The sequence below is a fragment of the Crocodylus porosus genome, unplaced genomic scaffold (genome assembly GCF_001723895.1).
Source record: "Crocodylus porosus isolate Cpor-Errol unplaced genomic scaffold, CroPor_comp1, whole genome shotgun sequence".
NCBI lineage: Eukaryota > Metazoa > Chordata > Crocodylia > Crocodylidae > Crocodylus > Crocodylus porosus.
Genome location: NW_017728913.1, coordinates 3,200,687 through 3,225,010, shown reverse-complemented (window position 1 = coordinate 3,225,010; position 24,324 = coordinate 3,200,687). Strand labels below are relative to the sequence as shown.

The 24,324-nt window shown below is 41.4% G+C and overlaps 1 protein-coding gene across 4 annotated transcripts in view; it reads left to right on the top strand.

The window, feature by feature from the left end:
- Window positions 1–5,474: 5,474 nt before the first annotated feature.
- The window catches only part of CLGN (calmegin), a 56,405-nt gene continuing 37,555 nt past the window's right edge, over window positions 5,475–24,324 (top strand). For 2 of the 4 annotated variants that reach the window (XM_019534373.1, XM_019534371.1), the window contains exons 1-4: window positions 5,491–5,580; window positions 13,506–13,676; window positions 17,708–17,778; window positions 22,730–22,788. In XM_019534373.1, coding sequence (XP_019389918.1) covers window positions 13,515–13,676; window positions 17,708–17,778; window positions 22,730–22,788 — 292 coding nt within the window. In that variant the 5' untranslated portion in view covers window positions 5,491–5,580; window positions 13,506–13,514. Of the gene's footprint in view, window positions 5,581–13,479; window positions 13,677–17,707; window positions 17,779–22,729; window positions 22,789–24,324 lie in introns of all 4 variants that reach the window. The other 2 variants (XM_019534372.1, XM_019534374.1) reach the window with 2 other exon arrangements.

Sequence of the window (24,324 nt, the reverse complement as noted above, 5' to 3'; positions counted from 1 at the left end):
CCAGTTCTGGGCGCCGCACTTCAAGAGGGATGTGGACAGCATGGAGAGGGTCCAGAGGAGGGCCACTCACATGATCAGGGGACAGCAGGGCACACCCCACGAGGAGAGGCTACGGGACCTGAACCTGTTTAGCCTCCACAAGAGAAGGCTGAGGGGGGTCTAGTGGCCTGTTACAAACTAGTCAGAGGGAACCAGGAGGCACTGGGGAAGTCCCTGTTCCCCCGAGCTCTACCAGGAGTGACCAGGAATAACGGTCACAAGCTGGCAGAGGGTAGATTTAGGCTAGATATCAGGAAGTGCTACTTCACGGTCAGGGTGGCTAGGATCTCAAACCAACTTCCAAGAGAAGTGGTGCTGGCTCCTACCCTGGAGGTCTTTAAGAGGAGGCTAGATGTACGCGTTACTGGTGTCGTTTGACCCCAGTACACTCTTTCCTGTCATGGCAGGGGGTCGGACTTGATGATCTACTCAGGTCCCTTCCGACCCTAGAAACTATGGAACTATGACACCATGCAAGATGTTTCTGCTGTGAGGAAATATTGATGGAGTCAGGTATTATTTGATGCAATTCTTTTCATTTATAGAAAATATACAAAGTCCACTTTCCCTAAAGCACAGGAGGAATCAGACAATGGGAGGTAATTTCAGGGATGAGGGGGCGGAAAATGCCAACTGCAAGACGCATTGAACTTAAGCAAAGAAACCCTTTGCTTTTTCTTAGGACAATGATACCAGTGGGTCTGTGTCCTTTTCACCATTTGGTCATTTTCTCTTTGTAAAATGATTATAAGAGGCAAAATGCTAATGTCAGATAGTTTTATTTTCCCTTTGTACCTTATCTTATTTTTCTGTTGTAGTACCAACATTTATTCTTTTCAGGATAGTGTTATATATTATACAGGGCCAAATCTTTGATTGGAGTGACAAAAATAAGGCATGTATTTATTTATACACACACACACACATTCTTCTCTGGAAGGAGTTGCCCATCTGATGTTCAAGCCTTTGTTAGGCATGTACATCTTTTTTCAAATGTGAACTCAAGAGATAATTCCCTTTGAATTCCTTTTTTGATTCAGCAACAATCTGCAAATGGCATGGCCTGCATCAACTCTAATTAATTTTCTTCTAAACTGAAAATATGTAACCCCAACAAACTGAATTCTTTACTTCACTTTTAGAGAATTAGCCTAGTTCCCTCCTTGCAGGTGGCCTGCTTGCAGTGGAAATAGCCCAATAGCCTTACACAGTTAATGAGTACACCTAGTGCCCATCATACCCAACTTGTTGATGATTTTACTGTAAGCAGTAAAACGAACCTTTGTAGCAAGTCTTCTAGTACATTGTGTTCCCTGAAACAAAAAAACAAGAATTATGTAGCTGCCACATTTTCTTCTCTTGTTTACATCACCAACTGCTGCAATCCAGGCCTATATGTTCTACTGCTATATCAATGCACCAAAGCAAATTTAGTTCTCCTATGTACTGACACTACTCAATAACCATGCAACAATGGTTAAGGCATTTTAGTGTTAGATGAAAATGAATTTTTAAGGGCAGTTATTTTCTTCTGGGGCATTACTGTCAGTAGACCTTTCCAAAATCACAGTGAAAGTGGGGTACACTGTGGCTCCTTTAATCTTGAAACTTTCCCTGTGCCACCTTGAAAGAACCACTGATTCTTTATTTTAATCAGAGCAAGTGTAAGACTAGGTCATGTTAACCTTGGTATTAAAATGCTTTCTCAGCCAGCTAGTATCATTTTGTTCCTCTCCCTTCAGAACCGCAGGTTTTTCTTATCCCCACAATGTTGCAGACATCTGGGTTCTACTCATGAACCCAAACTTCTGTACCCATCCACAATCTCCTGTTCTCTTGGTCATTTGTCCAAAACCATTTTTCATCATAAAATGTACTAAATAACTCTTGATGTTATTTATAATATACAACAGGGCTGTTGAAATGGTGGTCTGTGGGCCGTGTAATTGCCTCTCCCACAGTTGGATGGTGGGGGAGAGCCTAGGAGGGCTATGAACCACTGATGCTGCATGTGGGGCAGGGATGGGAGAAGGGGGCATGGAGCCTAGGGGCATCTACCCTGTTTCTACCTTGGTTCTGTTAGGTGGCATCAATTTGGTCCTCTATTTTGCTAATATACCTTGATCCTGGCAGGCCTGCTGATGGCTAAGTGCATGCCTATACCATACAAAAAACTAGAATTCTTGGTTCCAAAATTATACTTTTTATTAGACCAACTGGAAAATGGCAAAAAATTGTCCTTTTCTGCAAGCTTTTGGGATCAAAGTCCCTTCATCAGGCTCTGGGAAAAGTATAGATGGTACAAGATGGTAAAAAGTCCCCATAGGTAGGAAATAAACTTAATTTTTGCACAGAGGGAGCTGAAGATGGAAGGTTGTCCCTCTGCCACCAAATGCTATGGGCTGCTGTCTTTGCCTCACTGCTGCTTTTCAGGCTTCCTTCTAAGGCATCCCATTGTAACTTTAGTTACTCAGTAGGGGTGTAGTACTTTAGGACTTTACTTGTTCATGGTTTTCTTAACTTATTCAAATACCTACTCTCAGGTCACTGACCATTTCCATAGTGCATCATTTTGTCCTAAATGTCTCAAGGATTCACTAACAGATGCGCACAGAATTTGAAAAGATAGCTGTCTTTTCTTATAAATCGCTGGACTCGCTTCAATCTTTGGTCTGGGCAATCACTTAATCAATCTGTTTCTCAGGGTCTGGCTGCAGTCCTTCAGAAATCAACAGATACTGTAAGTAGAGGACCTCAGTTCTCCTCAACTTCATCTTCTCTCTTTTAAGCTTAATATTCCACTCCCACCACCTGTTTAGCTGTTGACAACTTCATTCCATTGTCATGGATTGCCACTTCCTTCTACAATGAGCATATCACTACATATAACATTGCTGCCTGGATTTCCCTTCTGTACCCATCTTAGTCTTTCTACTGGAACATCTCAAGGGTCAGGCTGCTACTTACAAGTATTCCTGCCCAAAGATGTGGTAAATGTTAAGTGGTTGGATTGTTCAGTTATCTTAATAAGCCAGGACTAAGTCTTAATGGCAAAACAAGTAATGCTTTTATCCTGTGCAAATAGGGTAATACATCCACAATCTTTTGATAATGAGTAGTGACAGATATCTTTCCAATGTTCTGTTCAGTAATTCAGGGTCAATATGCATCCTCAGTTTATCTGAAGAGACTTTTTTCTTACCCACAGAATATATCATAGTACGTTTACATTGCACATGGCATAGCGTTCAGATACCTGATCTAGCTTCAAAAGTTAGCTCTGGAAGCAACCTGCCTGCAACAGCACAGACCTCCTTGTGGGCTAATTCACTCTGCTTCTTCACAGGGTGGCTTTATTCCTGGCAAGTGTCACTTGTTTTCTTCTAATTGTTAAATCTCTGTTCCTCAATTTAACAAGCTAGCTATCATTGGTGGGTTGCAAGACAACCTTTTTTTAGCTAACTGTAGGGCTCCAGTTCCTCATTTAAGGGACTGCTCTAGCACCTGCCCTTTGGCACACACCATACTGAGATTTCTGTCTGTAAGTGCTCCAGGCCTGTTAGCATCGCCTTGCCTTGCTTCCTGGTCCTTGACACCAGGTCCTGCTTTGTCTCTCTTGCATTTCAGTCTTTTGCTATAGACTTGACTTGGCATCTGACTAGACTTTGTCCATAGCCTGGTATCTCAAGCACACCTCTTGTTCTTGCCTTGTTAGATCCTGACTTCTGTGTACTTCTAGGACCTTTTGCTCTAGGAGCTGGGATGAACTACTGTAGCACATTATAATATTCTCATTCTTATTTTTCCCTAAAAGAGACCACAAAACCCGGTATCTTCACTTTTCCAGATGTTACCTTGCATGTTCAGCTCTGCCCACAAGGTTTATTCTAATGTGCATGTTTATACAAGGGTTTTTGGCTTGAATACTAGCATTCCTGAATATCTGAATTCCCCAGCTCCTTTATATTTGTTTTTCATTGCTGCTTTCAGTGCTTTAATCACACTTTCTTCCTTACTGTGAATTTTACAAAACTGATGATTTCCATCATGTTTCATGCACAGTGTTCTGGGTAATAAAAGTCATCCAACTAAATTGATTCATCATTAAAAACTATTTATAGACATGCAGGGTAGATGCATGTTCTGGTGTCTCCCCCAAAGTCTTCCCTCTTGCAATTTGTTGTTCTATTTGAAACTTTATGCAATTTGCTAGTTACATCATTGCAATGGTTTTTACTGTTAACAGTTTTTATCAATGATTCTAATGGTCTTAAATCATTTTCTAAGTAGGTTTAAGGCTGGGAATTCCCTTAGTTTCACAAAATGTATCAAAAGCTTCATGAATATTAAGCAAGAAAATGAAATATAGTGTTAGAACATCAGTGTTGTCTGGGGTTATCGGTGTCACTGTTGCTGTCATCCTCGTGGGCATTACTGATGTGTTCTCAGTGTTGAAGTCTCAGGAACTGCAGTGTCTGCAAGTCACAGCCAGGAGATCTCAACACTAATCTTGCCTTAGAGAGAGACCACACACTTAGTTCGGTAGCGAAAATTTGGCCAGCATTACTGTCTACAAGCACAGCCCTAACACATTTTGGCCTAACAAGTACATCAAACCAGGACCTAAGTACATCAGACCCATTTGTACTTGTGACAAGGCAGTCAGCACACCACCACACAGGCTCCCCCCAGGCCACTACAAAAGTCCTCTGTTTTCCAAATCTTTTTATACAATAAACAAAACGAATTACATATTCCATCTGTATCTTGATGGGGGCTGGGGCATCCAGGGGTGCTGTGAAGTCCTTTGAAGGGTGCTGCAAGGTGTGACGTGATAAAATTGCAGGCTCAGATTCAGGCTACCTGGCTGCTGCCCTTCCTCCCCCCACCCACTGCCTGACCCCTGTGCCAGGAGATAAGCACCACACTCAACCAGTTCTTTTTTGAATTGCGGGGGGGCGGGGGCTGCTCAGTTCCCAAGCCTGATGGGGGGGCGGGGAAGCCCCCAGTGTAGAAGGCCTGAGCCCCGCTAGTATAAGGTGGAGTTTCCCCCAGGCGGCGGCGGCAGGAAGACTCATTAAAATCCCGAGGGCCGAGCAGGGAGGGCAGCTCCCGAGACCAGTGGTAGCGGGTACGCCCCATTCATAGCCTAGGACTTGACTAAACCTCCGCGCTTGCAGAGACGCCGGCCCGCCACTGGCTGGCTCAGCACACGTCGCGTTCTGATAGCTGCGGACTGAGCCGCGATTGGCCGCGGCTAGACGCCACGCTGCCCTTTGATTGGCGCGAGTTCTCCCACCTCCCCGCGCGCCTGCGTTCCGATTGGCTCGGCCTGCCAGTGCCGGAGGCGAATTGGCTACGGCTTCGCCCTGTCGAGTAGTCTGATTGGCTCGGGCGGGGAGGCGCGCGCGCGCCACAGAGAGCACCTGCTCCTCGGCGCCTGCATCCCTCGGAGCTTCGGGCAGGTGGCGCATGCGCCGTTTGGGCTGAGGAAAAGCAGCTGGGCTTTGCCAGTGAGCGGCTTGCGGGACTGGCTCGCCGGTAAATCCGCGCGGGCCCGGGCTGGGATGGGGGGAGGGGGTATGACGCCGTGTGAAAGGGGCACGCGGGCAGAGCCTGGAGGACCACCCCCACGGGGACGCTTGCGCAGAGGCCTTAATCCCTGCAGGAGGCTGCTGCCCCTCCCTCTCCCCCTGAGGCGGGGGCTGCGTGGTACGGTCGTTGAGAGCCGTTGGAACGGGGCGGCCCTGAGCTTTGTGAGCCCGCCCCCCTGAGGTGGGGGCTGGTGCGCGGCTCGGCAGTTGGGGCCGTTCGAACACCGCGGCCCTGAGCGTTCTGAGCCCGCCCCTCTCCCTGCGTGGGGGCTCGCGCAGGCCCCGGCACCCGGTCCTGCCCCCCGCCCAGCAGCGCTTAGCTGCTTTCCGGGGGGGGCATAAACAGGACCCGTAATTTCTCGGCTGAGGAGCAGTTTGCGCTGGCTGAGGAGCGCAGAGAGTTAATCCGAGCCCATCGCTTCTCTCGTGTCGCCGCTGCTAAGCGATGAGATCAGATGATACAATCCTTCCCCCGAGGGAGGAGGAGGAGCCCTGGCTCTAGCATCTTTCTGATGCCTTGCCCTACAGATGAGCTCATTTGTGGTGGGCCTAGAACTTCTGTTTCATTCCAGCACTTTATGCTAGTGTTGGATCCTTGTTGTGATCCAGATTCAAGTGAACTCATGGTCCCCTAGCAGCCCAGAGTGCCTTGCACCTCCCTGACAAACCCCACTTCACAGGGTGGGCAGGCTAGCCTTGGCCGAAGCTGTCTGCTCCAGCGGAGCAGGGAGGCATGCTTTAGGGCCCACCCCCAGCCTGTGGCCTGGGACACTGCAGGCATGTGGCTGCATTTCCAGAATCAAAAGTGAATGTCTGTTCACCTGCTTATCAGTTCAATATACGCAGCTTAAACTAACTCACAAAGGTTGAATTGATTCAGCCTGGGGCTTCTTGACGGACTGTGCTTAGTTTGGGGGCTTCCGTGCTGCAGCTGCAGAAACCCAACAACCAGAGCTGGCCTCATGGAAAGGGGCTGCCAGACCAGGCAGTGCTGAAGTAAAGCTCATGTTTTTTCTTGACAAGGAGCATAGTGTTTCACTCCATTCTTCATTGGAGATTGCAGCAAGAGAAGGTGAAGCACGTGTTTGACGCAGGCACTCAGAAAGGGAAATGCTGCCAGTGAAGTAGCTGCTCCTGGGTAATATTATTTTGGGAACAAGGAGAAGGTGCAAGTGGATGGATGGAAGCTTAGGTGGAGTAAGAGTGAGATGGCGCACAAGTGGAGATGGAAGGAGAAAGTGTGGATGTAGTCTGAAGGGCATTGTGTGTAACCATGGGAGACCCCTAGAGAGTGGTCTTATGGGTTTGGGAGTAGGCTGGAAGAGTTTTAGAGCTGTGAGCAAGGAGGCTGTAGTGGTTTGGATTTTTTTCCCCTGTGCTTGAAAAAGATTTGATTGCATTCTTGTAAACAGAAGTACGTGAAAGAAACCTGATTCTACTACCAATCACTACACCTTACTGGAGTAATTAGCAAGGCCCACATTTTGTTTAGCTGCTCAGGTAAAAAGGGACAATGCTAGCAGTCTTGTAAACTGAAGGTTGAAGGATGCTAGGGTTTAATGCAGGACTTTGCACTTGTCCTTGTTGAACCTCATGGGATTCCTTTTGGCCCAATCCTCCAATTTGTCTAGATCACTCTGAATCCTAGCCCTACCCTATCTATTACTTCCCCCGCACTTGGTGTCATCTGCAGATTTGCAGAGGATGCCCTCTATACCATCTTCCAGGTCATTTATAGGACAAAACTGGCTCCAGGACTGAGCCCTGGGGCTCTCCACATGATGCCAGCTGCCAGCTAGACATCAAGCCATTGATTACTAATATATCCCCTCTCAGGGGTGATACGTAGGGGATGCATGTGTAGCCCCTGGGTGTGGCAGTGCACCCCCTGCAAAAAGGCACCACCGACAGACAGTGTGGGTGGCGCCTACAGGTGGTCGCTGCTCACCACCCTGGCACTGATACCGCTGGCGGCGTCTGCAGGCAGTCCACTATTGCCACAGGTGGTTGCCGCTCCTGGTCAGCGCTTGCCACAACCTCCCCTCCCCCCCCGCCACTGATAGTGCTGGCAATGGGAGCTCTATGTTTACTGTTGCCAGCACAGACGTGCCCCCCCAGCCACCAGGGATACGTGCCATTCATGTCCTCTCTTGTGCCTGCCCAACCCCTGCCTCTTACCTTTGCAGCTGCTCTGGCTCTGGTTCTGCCAGGGGCGTGGAGCACTTGGCTCAGCCAGGCAGTAGTGGTGGCTCTGGCTTCAGCTTCCAGCCCAGGTCTGGCTCAGAGGCCCAGCAGCTTGCCCCAGCACACTGCACAACTCTTCCCTCTTCTCCCCTGGTTCTGTGTGCCCCTTCCCCAGCCTTATGCTGCGCAGAACTAACTTATGTTCTGTTGTGGCTTTTGCTGGATGAATACAAAAGTTGTGTTATGGGGCCCAACAGAACCAAGTTGGAAAGCAGCTATTCTCCTGTTCAATGACTATGAAGAAATAAACATCTGAAGCATGCAGAAAGGATGTTTCTGACAAACATTTGAGGTTAAAATCCTGACTTTATTTAAATCTCTGGAAGTTTAAATAGGTTCAGACCTAGGTCTGGGTGACAAAATGATTCCTTGTTCTTTTTCTGTGATCTCATTATTCTGGCTTCAGAATTTTTAAATAAAATATTAATTCCAGAAACAGTTAAATATACTGTTGAAGTGTCAAAGCAAATTTGTTGGCTGATGGTTAAGATTTTTTCTGCTTTATAAAAAAGCTGTTGTGCATAGTTTGCAGAGTTCCATTTTCAAGAGCCCCAGGAGCTGTGGTAAGATCAAGATTAGATGTTCTTTCAAATTATTTTGGTGGCTTGAAGAGATGAATGAAAGATACCTGGTGTCACAGGTTGTGTATATTGTTAGGGGGAAATCTACTTGAGGGATGCATGATTAATGATCTTAAATAGCTTCCATGTCTGTTGCCAGCAAGTGGCAAGTGAGCCAGCTAGTCTGCAGACTTATTTTGCATTGTGTGGGTGTTGTTCTGACAAAGGCCTTGACTCTTCAGGAATCAAAAATTTTGCAGCCTTATTCTGATTTGTCCTCAGTGTTCTTTCTTTCCTGGTAGCATATGTATGCTATTGTTGCCCAGTGGTCACTTATGATGTAGAAATGTGAATATTTCTCAAGAGTTTTTAATTAGGGCATCAATGCCAGCTTTGAAAATCATCATCAGAATTTTAAATAGATTAGGGGAACATAGGCTGGAATCCAAGTGGGAGTCTGAAAAGGTCTCATGCTTCTAATAGTAAAATATTTGTGGAGTTTTGAAAAAAAAAATGACAGGTGATAACTTTCTAACAAAGTATTGCAACCAATTCAAGGTAATACTCTATTATTCCTCTTTCTGATGGATAAGGACTGATCTCTGAACTTAACATGGGTACAGGTAATCATTTTAACTTCATTTGTTATGTATAAATGGAATTTTAGGTCTAACCAGTAATGCACATACTTAAGGCTGATTCCTTTTCTCCCCTCTCTCCCAAAACTGAAAACAGTCATGATGAAAATTAAGTGGGAGGAAAACTTTAAAAATTAAATGATAATTGGGACTTACCCAAAGGAAACACAATCCTGCAATGACATAAGAAGCTTCTTTTGTAAAAACCATCTTGATTAAGAGAAATGAAAAAAGCAATTAAAAATAAAATACCAGTATGTTCACAGAGAAGTTGATAGCAGTGAATACAAATTGAAAGTTAAGAAATGAAAACCACTGATTTTTCTATCCATGTGGCAAAATTACCAAATCTATGAGCAGTATTCAGGACAAGTAGTAAAAGAACGGTCAATCATAATTTAAGTCAAGGCAGAAGTATTTAATAAAAAGTAGTACTCTGTTTGGGAAGAAGTAAGATTTTTTTTTCATATCTCACAAAGTTGTCAATTCTAGTAATAGGTAAGAAGAGCATGTTAAACAGAAATTAAGTATTCTTAAATCTTCTGGGCTAGGTAACTAATATTCAGCAACTTAAGAGAAGTGGTCAAGTGTTCTCCGAATCACTAATATTAATTTATTTGTTTTTATATGTGGCTTGTACTACTTGAAAGTTTAGAGATGAATAGAAGGAAGGAGAAAGAAATCTTTGTGCCAGTAGTTAAAGGTAAATGGAAAGGCCTATGAAACTATATGTCAGTTAGAGTGATATCAGTCTCATCAAAATTTTGGAAAGGTTGACCTGGGATGTAGTCAGTGGAGAGTTCCAGAATGGTAGTATAATTGATGTTGGTCAGTATAGTTTTATGGGAAACAGGTTTTATCAAACAAGCGGTGCTTTCAATGAGGTTACAAGATTGGCTGATAAGATTAACTGACAAAAAAGCTAGACTTCTGTAAAGTATTTGGCTCAGTTTTGCCTGACATTCTGGGAAAATAAAGTAACATTATACAAAATGAGTACTATTCCTATCAAATAAATAGATCTAAACAAGTAATTGCAAATCCCTTTCCTGTGGGGATGTTTCTAGCAGAGACTGCCGTCATTAGTTCGTGACTCAATCCTATTAAATATCTTTATCTGCACTCTAGAAGCATGTTTACAGTAACTGCTGGCAAACATCGCACATGATTAGTGCGATAGTAAAAAAAACAAAATGAAGGGGTTATCAATTACACCATATTTTGTGGATTGCTTAGGAAGATGGGCTTGTTTGAACAACCTGAATTTTTAACACAGCAGAATGCACAGCCGTATTTAAGAAAAATGAATGTAGGCCACACTTAGGATGCACAGTACCCTGGAATGCAGTGACACTTGAGGTCACCATAGATAAAGTGAATGTGAGCTCCCAGTGTGATGATAGTATAAGGTGAATGTGTAAGCAGGGGAATATCAAGTAGGACAAGGGAGGTGAAACCACTTGTGCATATGGCAATAGTGATACTTTTTCTGGAATGTATGGTTCAGCTCTGGTGTCCTCAGTTGAAAAGGGATGTTCGGAAGTTAAAAGATTCGTAGAAGAGGTATAAGAATAATTCCTGGTGTAGAAGTGTGCCTTGTAGCAAGCAAATATGAATTAGTTCTTTATCCAAAAGAAAGTTTAAGTAATTTAATCATATTCTGCACAAGGTAAAGGACTACATGGGGAAGATTTCTGATAGTAGATGCTTCTTTAAGATAATGGCATAATGACATCCAGTGGTCGGAAGCTGACGCTAAATAAATAAAAACCAGAAACAAGGTGCATGTTTTTGACAGTATAATTAACCATGAGAACAGTTAGGGGTATGGTTGATTCCTCATTACTTGACATTTTGGTTTAAAAGGCATGTTCAAATGAAATTTAAGGGCATGTTACAGGAATTGCTGGGTGAGGTTTCTCTTAAGTAGAAAGCTAGACTAAATGAGCAAACTAAACTTTCTAGTGTAAAGAACTATGGAACAATAGGTCTATAAAATGAGGGCTTAGGAAATTGGAAAATGGGACTTCTAAGAATTCTCTACCGCACAAGTCATTTGTTGCCCTACGGTCATGAGCAGTGCAAAGTAATGAAGGACATTGTTCAGAATCTGGAGGGACTGCTCCAGGGCTGTCATTTTGGGGTGTGTTAAGAGGTGGGTAGCTATTAAAATCGTACCATATTGACACAAATCCAAAATGAGACTTTTTTCCCCTTCCATTCAGCATAGGAGAAGTGCCTTGTCTTGGATTTGAATACAAGCAAAGGAGAGCAGCTCCTCCTCCCTCCCGCTGCCACCTGCCCCCCACAGCTTCTGTCCCCTGCCTCCCACTGCCTGTGCCCCTTTTCCCTTGCTACTGCCGCTGCCTACCTTCCTGTTGCATCTCCCTGGGCATGGAGCACATGAACACTCTAGCCCCTGCATAGCCATGCAGCAGCAGCAACTCTGGCCCCGTTCCAGGGCTGGAGCTAGAGCTACCGCTGCCACAGCAGATGACGCTGTGCTGGAGTGCGGCTGGATCTGAAGCTGCAATGGGAAGGTAAACAGTAGTGGTGGCGGGGTTGAGGGGTGACTGTCATGACCGTTCTGTAAAGCAGGGGGTCCTCTGAGGAGTCCAGCCAGCCTAGTAGAGGATTCTTTATATATCCATGGATGGGCATTAACACTAGACTCTGGAAATGGCTTCCACATCCCCTCCATACATGCAGAACATACTTGCTGTTCCAGCAAAGGATTCTCTGAGAGTGTCACAATGACAGAAACTGACTGTCTGCGTAGTTGCCCAGTATTAGACAGCATCAGTGTTTTGAGCTGCAGATGGGAGGTATTAACATAAAGTGAAGAGTTCATTCATTGGAAGAGTGGAGTTTGTGGGTTGGAGCTGAGGTATGTCACCACTTGCAAAAATGAGCAAAAGTGGTTGCAACCCAAATGTTTGGCTTGATTAATAAACTTAATCATTGTGCTGAAGGGTCAGAAGGAAGATAACTAGTAGATTTTTAAATTTTGGAGCAGCTTCGTGTTGACAGGGGCCTTTAAAATGAGATGCATGGTAAAATATGGAAGGGATATCGGAGAATATTTTTGGTTAGTTAATTATGAATTGCTGACACAGCAGCTGAACAATGGGAAGAGACAGTTCCTTTCAATATATTTTTTAGTAGTCATTCACCTAGTTTAATGGAGATTAAAATGCCCTTTTTCTTCAACTGGACTATAATGGTCTTATGAAATTTGGAGACCCATGTAGGAGAAACGGTATCAGATGGCTTTATTGAAATGGAAACTATTTATGTTTCTTTACCAGTGTTGAAAGCAAAGACCAAAATCCAGTATTTTCCACCAAAAGGAATGCCCTCACTACTGAGCTGTGGAGTCGGTCTACCTCTTTCTTGCTTTCAGCTTGGTTAGGGTACTTTCTGAGGAGGTGTGAGATGTGGGTTTGAGCACCATCAGGCTAGTGAGGGTCTAGAACCTACATATCCCACTGCCTTGACAAATGCTCTAACAATGACCAGGGGTTTCAAGCATGCAGGCCACATCTTATCTGGGCCAAGGAGCTGTTCTTTCCTACTCATTGGGCTTTCAGCAGGCCAAGGAATTTGGTGGCAGGGCTTGCTACAGAATCCAGGGCTATAGGCTTTCATTGGGCATGTCTGTTGGCAGCAAATGGGCAAGTGAGGGTTGAGCCAACATAGTCCTGCTTGGCCTGCCACCCTTTGACCTGCTGCTGTTCGGTGCATCACTAACCTACTACAACTGCTTCCACTGCTTGCCTTGTTGTTTCCAAGTCCTGATCTGGACTATGAGCTCTTCCACTATATGAATCTGGCCTGGGGTGAGTGAGTGAGTTTGTTACCTCTGGAATAGAAAGTGAGGCTTTTCCAGTGCTTTAAAAGAAAAAAAGTAAACCTTGCTTGTGGCTTGTACATAAAGGGGTTATGAGCTGAACCTGTAGACTGGGTTTAAGGGCTGTGAATCCCTATTTAATATAACTGCCAACCACAACTCTGAGTTGGGAATGTAAGTCTGGGAGAGAAGTGAGGTTTTTTCCGACATACCCGTGTCTATATTTTAGGCATTCCCGCCCCTCAGCCTGCTAAGTGGTGTGAATCCCAGTCACAGGTAGCCTCTTCTCCCTGTCTATAGTTTAGGGACCTGTAGCACCCAACTTGGGTTTGTGAATTCCATTTCTGCAGCTGAGCATCTGACTTTGATATGGCATGTTGAATGTTCCCACACCTAAGAGATCCTTTGAATCTTGCTCTACATATTTTTTTAATTATATCCAGCTTTCTCCAGTGTTCTCTTTACATGGCTTTTATCTATAGTTGTAGCCATGATATTAATATAAGCTATGTAAAATAATAGATTGTTAACATAAACTATAAATATTTTTGCAGTGAAAACATACTTATTAATTCTGAAGATAACCAAAATGCAGTTCCAGTGGGATTGGCTATGTCTGGGTATCCTGCTGTTTAGCTCAGTAACTGCAGAGTTTGAGGATGAAGAAATCCAAGATGCAGATGTTGAGGTAGAGGATTTTGACAAGACCTCACAAGAAACTGATGTTGACGAAGGCAGAACATCTTTAGAGGTAAGATTATGGGTGATATGACTCAAAGCATAAGTTATAAGATGAGTGGTTCTGTGTCATAAGAGATTTAACAATGAATACATTTTAAATAGAACAGTTTAGCATATAATGAGAAGTCATATGAAGCAACTGGATTATTTTTTCAGTTGCTGTATGATGCCGGAATTATGCATAAGACTTGCTCTGACAATCTACCAGAGTGGAAAATAGGGCCTTCCATTGCCTGGGATAGAATGTGTCTAGAGCCTACATCGACACAGAATGTGCCTGATAAATGAATTGCAGGGATTATTTATGATGAAGGCAGGACCCTTTAAGGCCTTTTAAGTACTTTTGGGTACAACAGACTAAAGACTTGTGTTTGCTGGAAATTAAACAGCAAATGTTGCTTGGATTTATCTCTGCTTCAATTTTGGTTCAGCTTCTTGGGCTTTTGATTATGACCTTTACTCTTATCCCGCAGCATTACTTTGAGGATTTCTTTTAAAATTTTACTGCCTTTTTATATGAGGTGGGGAAAGTAGGAAGGTTGACAAAATACAGCAATAGGGTTTTTTCTTTTGTCAAAAAGTAAAGTACAGTTGTAACAGCATCAAAATGTGGGGAAGGAGACAAGAAAATGAAAATCAACATGGCCAGACACAAACATTACACTTTTACTGGCAACTTTAACAAAAATTTGGTGCACATACACTGGTTTAGAAATGGCAGAACCCAGTCTAAGATTGCACCCCTCTTCCCCCCAGGAAGGGCCACATGTGGGTTCTGTTCTCTACCAATCCATACTGTGCCACTTGCGAAAAACCGTGTAACTTAGATCGATTCTGCCTTAGGCTTTTTTAATGTCTGTATCTTGCCCATAAGAAAATAAATAAAGAGAAAATAGAAGAACAGGATGAGTTGGAGCAAGTTCACTAAACTCTCCCTAGGTTTCCCTTTAAATGAATATTCTCACATAACAGCTTTTTAAGAGGTTTTTGCCAGCTGCTGTTATCCTGCATAGGGGCAATTGTCTTTGAATATATCTGTGTAGTTGTGTAAACATATTGTTCAAACATTTTGAACACATACAACCTGAAAGGAGAATCAGGGTGTTCCTTTTATGAACAACTTCAGAGTATCCAGCAAGGTAAAATTTAGATTATCATTCAATTATTGTTGCATTTTTTGCAATTCAAGTGCCCCAAATGAGATCTCACCAGGGCAGTGTACAGTACAGGGTATAAGATGATCTGAACACTTCTGCGTAAAGCAGGATGTATATCCAAATAATAATAAGATACTTTCTTACTATTACTGGAAATATTTTTTTTCTGATGCATCCTAGGATTGCTTTCAACTTTTCACAGATACATCACACTGATAGTCATTATGTGATCAAGTAGTTCAGCTTGGTCTCCTTTTGTATTGCTTCCAGCTGACAACTTTTATGAGTTGGTTATCAGTCCTTATGTGCATGCCCAGAAAGTTTGACTACTGAGTTTTAATTACCATTATGATTCTGTGAGGACTAGAGACTGATTACTTTGGTCCTCAGAGTCATCCAGTTCTTAGCGTACAATACCTTGACCCTCCTCTTTGTTGACAGTGACTCCCAACTTTGTCTTCAGCAAATTTCATTAGCCTGCTGTAATTTTTTGTGCTAAGGTCATTGGTAAAAATATTAAATTGCTTGGTTTCTTGTGGGAGCTTCAACATTATTTATGCTAAGAAAATTATCTGGACCATCTGATATCTTAATCAAAATTATAGTTTATTGGTTAGCATTGTTTTGAAATTAGTGGTTAGATCATTAATGGTCTAAAGCACTTCTTTAAAATCTAAAAATGGATTCCTTTGTTTGTAGGCAGGTGAAATCTGGGGCAGCTTTAAGTGTCTTTGGAGAGTTGGAGTCCAGGTCATAGGAGAAAAGCTAGAACAGGTTTCTTAATAGGAGTTTTCTGCTTTAAAGAATACACAATACAATAGATTTATTGGATAGCTATTCCATGCAGAAGGCAGAAAAGATGTTTGTTTTGGGTCTGTCTTCCCTCCTCTAGTCAGCAGATTTTCCCTGATGGACAGTGTCAGTGTTTCCAGACTTCTTCCTGTGGGATAGTATAAAATGCTTTTGAACTTCTCACATTTTATTTTTAAAATCCACATCTTTTTCCCCTCCCTCTCCTACATAATAAGAAAACAGAGAAAAGAAGACCTTTTCTGGAGCTCTTGGTGGAGGTTAGGTAGGTCCTTGTCATTAATGGCACCTCTCTTTTTTTTCCTGGCACGTTTTGTTGGGTTAGAGGCAATACTTGTTCCTACTCATAGCTTCAATAGTTTCTCTCTCCCATTTCTTCCATTTTCCCAATAGGCAACGTGAACTATCTGGGGAACACTTCTTGCTAGCCAGGTTTGGTCTTGTTTATAGCTTCCTTATTCTTCTTTAACTGTTCATCTGTTGATCCTTCCCAGCATTGCTTCCAATAATTGGAAGGAAGGAGACACTCTATATCTGTCTCCAGTGGGGTTTCTTACTATCCCAAATGGTCTGGGACAGTTCTAGCACCAGTGTCCCATTTTTTTTCATATCCTTCCCAATACTAGTCATCCATGTCATTGGTCTGCATATTTCTGGATTTGAGAAGAAAACTCGGAATTTGGTTTTAGTGTGGTGCCTACCTTCCACTTACTGTGGTTAACAGACCCTTCAGTGTCATGTGCCTTTATTTAGGAAATAAAAAGTTAGTTTCTTACACACTCAGATATGATATCTTTTTTCCAAGCCCTGTGGGAGAAGACCTTTATTTTTGAAATACTTATTTTTTTTAAAGTTCATAACTTTGTTTGTTTAGGTACAGAGTGGGAAAGGTGTCTGAATTGCTGTTCTGAGCAGTTCTATCTTTTTTTCCCCCCCATCCTTGTGAAATTGTATCTCTTTTTCCTTTCAAGTGTTTGCCCGATAGCCTTTTTTGTAACCTGTTTACCAGTATTGGATATCTCTGCCATGTCTAAATGACAGAGGTCAGAACTGGCCAAGACTCCAGAACGTCTCCTGTGGATTTGCAACATGTATTTTCTCCTCAAGGACAGGTTGAATGGAAAAAAATTTAAAACTTCCAGTGACACATCAAGTAGAACAGTTGAGTCTGATCCTGATAGTATGGTACAAGCCTTTTTGAATGCTCAGGAGAATATTTTATGTTTCTTGACAATATGCTTTATTCCTAGTTGTCTTATCAAATGGTGAAATAAACTTGAGGGCCTTTTTAGATTAGAAAAACTTAGCCATCATTTTTAGCTGGATGTCATCAGACTTTCTTGTGATTCTTGTCAAACGACAGATCTCAGAACAAATTTACCTGAAGTTTTATGTAAGTGTGGTTTGTTGTGTTTTGGTTTTTTTGTCTGCAGTTTTTGGATGCAGATTTCTTCCCTTGTTTTGCTATAATTATATTCTTTTATTTAAAAAAAGTTAAGAGTTTTAGAAAATTCATTTATTTTTATTAGATGGTTCATATAAATAAGATGTAACATATCACATATTTCCTGTGAATTGCTTCCTTAACATGACAATTTAATATGCAAAATCTTAGCCTATTGTTAAACACCTCCAATTGAAATGCTAGTGTCATTTCTATTCTTAGGCAAAGAATATTAGTGCTGTATTCTGTCTCATAGTTTGGCTTGTTCAAAGTAATCCAGTACGGGGCCTGGACATCTATAATCTGATTTAAAAGGCAATATATGTTTACCAGGAGTTTGACTTTAAATAAATTAGTTAAAACAGAAAACATAAGAATTCAAAGACATCAAAACATTTCTTAGAAAAGACTGCGTATGCTCGAGTAGTAAGGGCTACTATATGTGAGAGAAGACAGTTGATTGATCAGGCATTTCTTGCTCAGGTATGGTACAACAGAAAACTCTTGCTCTTCATAATCCTAACATATATGTACATGTAATAAATGTGTTTGCGTGCTTTTAGAGCTATGATAATGTTTCAACCAATAATAATAATTTTAATTATTGGACATTTTCTTTAAAATCTTTAGGTTGTATACAAGACTCCAAAGCCTATTGGAGAAGTGTATTTTACAGAAACCTTTGATGGAGTATTGACTGGGTAAGTATGCTTAAAAGAAGGCTTTATGAATTTTGAATTGTAACATTTTGAATAACTGATAACAGCTAGAAAAGATTCACTCATCCCAGCTTGTTCTTTAATAACTTTGTCAAAAAGAAGTCTGAAATGAAGATCAAGGAGGTTGTCCAGTAGATCTCATTTCAAATGGAGGATTCTTCCTATTTATTCTGGTCCATTTTCCAGAGTAGTTTTAAACATCTTAAATAATGGGGTTTCAGGTTCAATATTCAAATGTCAGATTGTAGAATAATCTGTAGCGAGAAAAACCTCCCGTAAAATTTATTTGGCCCATTACTTCCCATCATATGATCAAAAAAGGATTCAATATTTATGTCCTAGAGAAGTAGGACTGGAAGGAACCTCCATAGGCCGTCTAATCCAACTTTGTGTGTGAGGCAGGATCATCCCTTAACTATCCTGTACAAATCCATTGTCTAACCTATTAGCAAAACTACACAGTCAACCCTAACAGCCACAAGACAACACCCTAATCTGCCACAGAAAAAGTACCTGGGGGTGGGGGGGAACCACAGCAACCAATGTCCTGCTGCTGCAAGGATTGTTTTAATACTTGAGAGAGATCCAAGGAAGAGGTCCTCACCTCCCACTGCAAAGGAAGGCAAAAATCCCCACAGTCCATATTAATCTGACAATGGGGTAAAAATCCTTTCTGACCCCTAATATGGTGATTGGTCTGACCCTGAACAGATGAGCAAGACCCTCTAGCCCATAGGAAGTTGGGTGCCACCTGAAGTGGTAACTAGAATGAAAGCCTACCAGCTTTGCCGTAAACCCACATAGTGTTGTTATTTTATCCCTGCAAATTTTCAGTACAGACATTCTGTTCAGGTATTAGTTAATCCTGTACTAAGTGAGCTTTTTTAAATTGGTTGACTTGGATGCTGTCTTCAGGCATTGTGTTTTCTATGCTAGCTCAATCCTCCATTTTTAATCTTTTATTTTATGGAGACACTCTTGGTTTTTAACCACTCTACACTGTAGAATTGAGACCAGGTTCCCAAGGTTATACAGAAACTTCCTTTTTCTCACCTTGGAATTGAAGCACTAATTTCTTTATCTACTAATCTTGTTCTCTGATTCTGCTGTGTCTTTTGTTGCCTTTTCTGATTTATCTGCCATGTTTTGTGTTTGCTTTTCATATGCAAAGAATTAGCTATAAATGTATTTGCATTGGTCCCTACCCTTCACAGGAGCATTTAATAAGACATGGTTAACATTGTGTTAAACAGGTTTAACAGAGCCTGTCTTGGGAAGATTGAGAGAAAGTGGCTTCCAAAAATGAAATTATCTCAAGAGAAGATGCTCTGTCAGCATCTCACTATGAGAACAGCAGCCTGAGTGATTCACTTCACTGTGGTGATTTATCATAGGGGGGTAATCAGATCCCCAATTTCTTGGTTTATAAAAGTTGAAAAGGAAGTTGTTGCTGATCACAGGTTTTTGAATAAATATGCTCAAACATGCAGGCCCACTTAATAGAGACTGTATCAAATGGAGGAGGAAGAACCAGGGTCTAATTTACTGATTGTGGTATAAAACTTTTCCTGTCTATAATATTACTGAGTAATGCTGGCTGAAACTCCAAATGGAGAATGTTTGTCCTCTTAAGACATTTTTCTGTTTCCATGCAAAATAAAGCTATTTCCAAAGTAACATGAAAACTGTTCATGATGAGAGGAGCTAGTTGATAACCATGAAGAGATAGCAAGGAGATCAAACTGTTAGCTTGAACAGTTTATTTGTGCAAGACTGCAAATATTGTGATTGAATACTTAATGCCAACTGACTTCATGCTGCAGCTAGTCAACTTTGTATAAGCCTTATGCTGCTGACCTTCTTGCAGTTGTCTCTTTCACTTCATTTGTTGTATCATCTGTGTGTAGTGGCCTGTAAAAACAAAGTTAGTGGAGAAAGCACTATTAAGAACAACAAAGCTCTGGAGACAGAAGAAAATATTTAAGTCCACCAAATTTATTAGTGGAGATGCCTGTACGTTAGTCAGCCTTACTCTCAAAGCTCTCTGAAACTTGCTTCAGCATATGAAAACAAGTATTAACAATAGGTCCATTACTCTGTTCACCAAAGCGCCCCAAGGGATGATGAGGTCGAATGGTCACAAACTCCTGCAAGACCGTTTCAGGCTGGACATAAGGAAGAATTTCTTTACTGTCCGAGCCCCCAAGGTCTGGAACAGTCTGCCAGCAGAGGTGGTTCAAGCACCTACATTGAACACCTTCAAGAGTAAATTGGATGCTTATCTTGCTGGGATCCTATGACCCCAGCTGACTTCCTGCCCTTTGGGCAGGGGGCTGGACTCGATGATCTCCTGAGGTCCCTTCCAGCCCTAATGTCTATGAAATCTATGAAATCTTCTACAACGGGTGATCCTAACTTCAGATCAAAGGAGACTATGCTGTATTTGGGATGGGCAATATCGCCAGTATCCATTTGTAATCTAAATATGAGTTCCAATAGTTTGTCCTTTTCCTATAGTGTAGCTGTGTTTAGCTTGCAAGGTGTGATCTTCGGCTACTGGAATTTTACCAAACACTTAAGATCATAGGTTCATAAAAATTTAGGTCTGGAAGAGACCTCACAAGGTCATCTAGTCCAGCCCTCTGCTCAAGGCACAATCATCCCTGACTAAACCATCCCAGCCAAGTGTTGGTCTAACTTGCTCTTAACCTTTCAAGGGTGGAGATACCACAGTTTCTCTAGGTAGCCTTTTCTAATGCATAACTACCCTCATAGTTAGAAAGTTGCTCCTAATCCAAAACCTAAATTTACCCTGCTAAAGCTTGAGGCCATTGCTCCTAGCCCTCTCCCCTGTGTGCTTGAATGAGGGAAAAAGGAGTGAGTGTTCAAGTAGCAAGCTGAGTTGACATAAAAACATTAAAGAGAGATCACAAAGCATGCAGTTAAGGCAATGGGAGCCAGCGTTTTTAAGTGTGTGGCAAATTAGCCCAGCACTGTTCCTGGTCCCTGACTGCCACTCTGATCCCTATTCTCTGCCCTTTCTGCTGCCTGTCCCCTCAGTCTGCTGCATACCATGCAGAGGGTGCTTATGCTACTTGTGCTGCCCATGCCATTTGTAGTAGTGGGGAAAATGTAAATGTTAATTAGAGCAGCACAGAGAAAAATACACTTTAAAGCTATTTGGGGAATGAAGGTAGTGTGTTCAAGGAAGGAAAGGAAAATTCATTTTTTTAAATACCAGATAGTATATTGGTATTTTGTACTAATAGTAATTGAAACAGCGTATAATTGATTTATTCCTTAAATGTTAGAGGGAGATATAGTGTGTGACTTGGAAATTAAGAGATGTGGTGGCATAAGTGTCTTTTATTCTTGTTAGTAAGTATTACTTATGTTATCTCCTGTGGCAGTATCCTCTTTCTGTTGGTCCAGAACTAAATAGACTTCCAGACCTTTATACCAGTGCACTTTTAGATCCTTTTGGGCATCTCAGGATAGTTTTACTTTGCTCTTGCTGAGAAAACGTTCAGACTGGAGAGCACTGGCTGCATGTCTTCATATCTGTTTTGTAGAACTCTGGAGCAGGAGGCCACATTGACTGCACAGTGCTGAACCACCCCAAAAAGGATGTGGGACTTGGAGCACTTCAAATGCATGTCTGTCAGTGGAGTGACTTTGGAAGGAAGTCTCCAATTTAAAAAAAAAAATCTATAATACAAGGTTTCTGAATGTCAAGAGCCCTGAGGAACAGGGCATGAATCAACCACGGTGATTTTGTTATTAAGGAATTCATCTTCTTTCCTCCCACACTCCCATCCAAGGGGTAGGCTTGGTTTCTTTTGGCAATGGAGGCAAATGACAAAATATTATTTCGGTATTTTCACTGCTTATCTGACTATACAGTGTACTGCAGGTCTTCTCCAGATTGCTCTGTATTTTGTATTTCTTGCAGAAAGTGGAAAGTAGAGTAGGCTTTGTGTCATCTTCCTAACATCAGAGGTGTCTCAAATACCAAAACAAGTGTGCTTCCAGGAGTGTGCTGGCTTTGTAGTATTAGAGGTCAATTTTTTTTGTCCTTTAGTGATCCTGATACAATAAATATACAGTTAATGGTTAGCATGTAACTATAGATTAATTAAATTACTTTTAAAGGCATGATCCCACCATGTCACAAGAAAATGGTGTTAAGCTCTATATAGGTACCTTAACTAAGTATTTTCTTTCCTTAAAAGATTTGAATTTTTTTTTAAATTTAAAATTTGAATTTTCTGGGTAAATAATTCTTCATTTTGAGACTAATGATTTTTATTATGTAAATAACTAATATTTACTTCCAACATTAAAACCCATTTAAAGCTGGAATGTATTTGAGAATTAAATTACTTTTGAATAATTCATTTTTTACTGCTTGCTAGGACTTTGGAGTTAATAATAAATATCCCTTAGTTTATACCAATCTATCTAGGGAAAACAAAAATATTATTTCTTATGTTCTTTAAATTTCAAAAAGATCTGTGTTTAATATGGTTTAACAACTCTGCCAACAACTTAAACATGTAAAAAGCCAATGTAATTCTTACTCTATGGATTAAATCATTGAGGCTAACCTTTTTTGGCAGGGTGCCACAAATTAGCCTTGCATCCTCCTCAAATGCATCTCAATCCCCTTTTGCCTGATTTTCTGCTCTGCTTTCTGTTCCCAGCCCTAAATTCTGTTTCTCTACTGTTCTGGTTTCTTCCCTGTGCTCCCTGCCTGATTTGCTCCTTTGCTGAGCTGCCTGTCTCTCCTCCCTGATTGGCTGCATACCCCACACAGAGGTTGCCTGTGCCACATGTGGCACCTTTGCTGCAAGTTGGCAATCTCTAAGTTAAATTATGTTTTTTATTACATTTTCTTAGTACTTGTTTTAAAAACACTGTTTTTCTTTTGTAGGTGGGTGTTGTCAAAAACCAAGAAAGAAGACACAGATGAAAATATAGCTAAATATGATGGTAAAGCTTTTAATTTTAAATTTGGATTTATTCATGCTATGGAGGTTCTGTTTATCAAAAATTGTAACTTCAATTCTAATTTACATTATTACCTTATTTAGAGACATATTTACAATGGGTAAAAAAAAAAAAAAGCCTTAACTTGAAAGCTGTATATTTGTATCCTGGAAATTGAATGAAATATAGGAAATTTCCAGCTATTTGGATGGAATGTTTTTTGTTAACAAGCAGTGACATTAAAAGCAATTTTGAACGTTCTTGCTGCATTAGAGCAATATGTTTAGTATATACTGATGACTTAGTAGTTAGTATAATCTGCATGGTAATGTGATGCTTTCTCAAAATTTCCACTACAACAGAAAGATTGCTTAGCTGTTGTTGCAATTACATTTTACTGCATCAATTCACTCCAGTTTTAATGAATTAAGATACATGCCTTTAGCAACTTTTTAATATTGACAAATATCTCCTGATTTGTTAGTTGATGTTCCCAAAAAGCCACAAGAGTTAAACTCAGGAATATATCAGGAACTATGTGATACATTTATTTATCTGTGTAGGGTTATATGGTTCCTTATGTGCAGTATATTTTTTACTTCAAGTATTATAATAGGTTATAGGTAGTAATGGAAAGGCTTCTCTGGATTTTTTTTCTTTTTCTGGTCCTGCACATTGCCTGATAAAGTCTTGCTTTGGGAAATATCAGCCTGAATGTGACTCTAGTGTATCTGCACTTTTTACTGTGGTTAACAGAGGTGTGATCAGTGGCAATAACTTTAATTCATTACGGAGTAGAGAGAACAAATTGAGTTTTTCCTACAACAAAAGGAGAATAGGGATTGCTTGCTTTTATGTCCAGTTAAAGAAACCTGCATGGAGATGGTGGGGAAGGTAACTTGCAGGCTTCCGTTGATAAAATATCATAGAATGGATATTTAAGTTTTATCTGATCCTTGTATAAACTCTCTTAAGAAGTTGTAGAGGTAGGTACAAGTGCAGTTGTTAAGAAGCTTGCAAGAGGTTAAAAGTATAAGTAATACTGGAATAAAGACTCAAACCTTGTGCATTTTAAAATACTTGAAAAAGCTAAGCTATTATATATATATGTCTCAGATTTACCGACAGAACCTTGTCAAGCTATTTCCTAAGTACTTGTATCTGTCCTGCCTGCCCTTCCTCATTCCCTTCAGGTTGAATCAAGTATCTTACTTGGTTAGTAGCAGTACCTTAGCATCAGTAACAGAGGCAAAAGAACAGGTTTGGGACTGTTTAGAAAAGCTGGAGATTTATAAGTCCATGAAGCTGGATGGAATGCACCCAAGAGTGCTGAGGGAGTTGGCTGATGTGATTGCCGAGCTGCTGGCTATCATCTATGAAAACTCATGGTGATTGGAAGAGGTTCTGGATGATTGGAAAGGGGCAAATATAGTGCCCATCTTTAAGAAAGGGAAGGAGGAGGGTGGCTAATTAGCTTCTCAGTGCATGTCCCAGCATCTACATGTGTGGTCCTATTAGGTCACAGTAAACTAATAAACT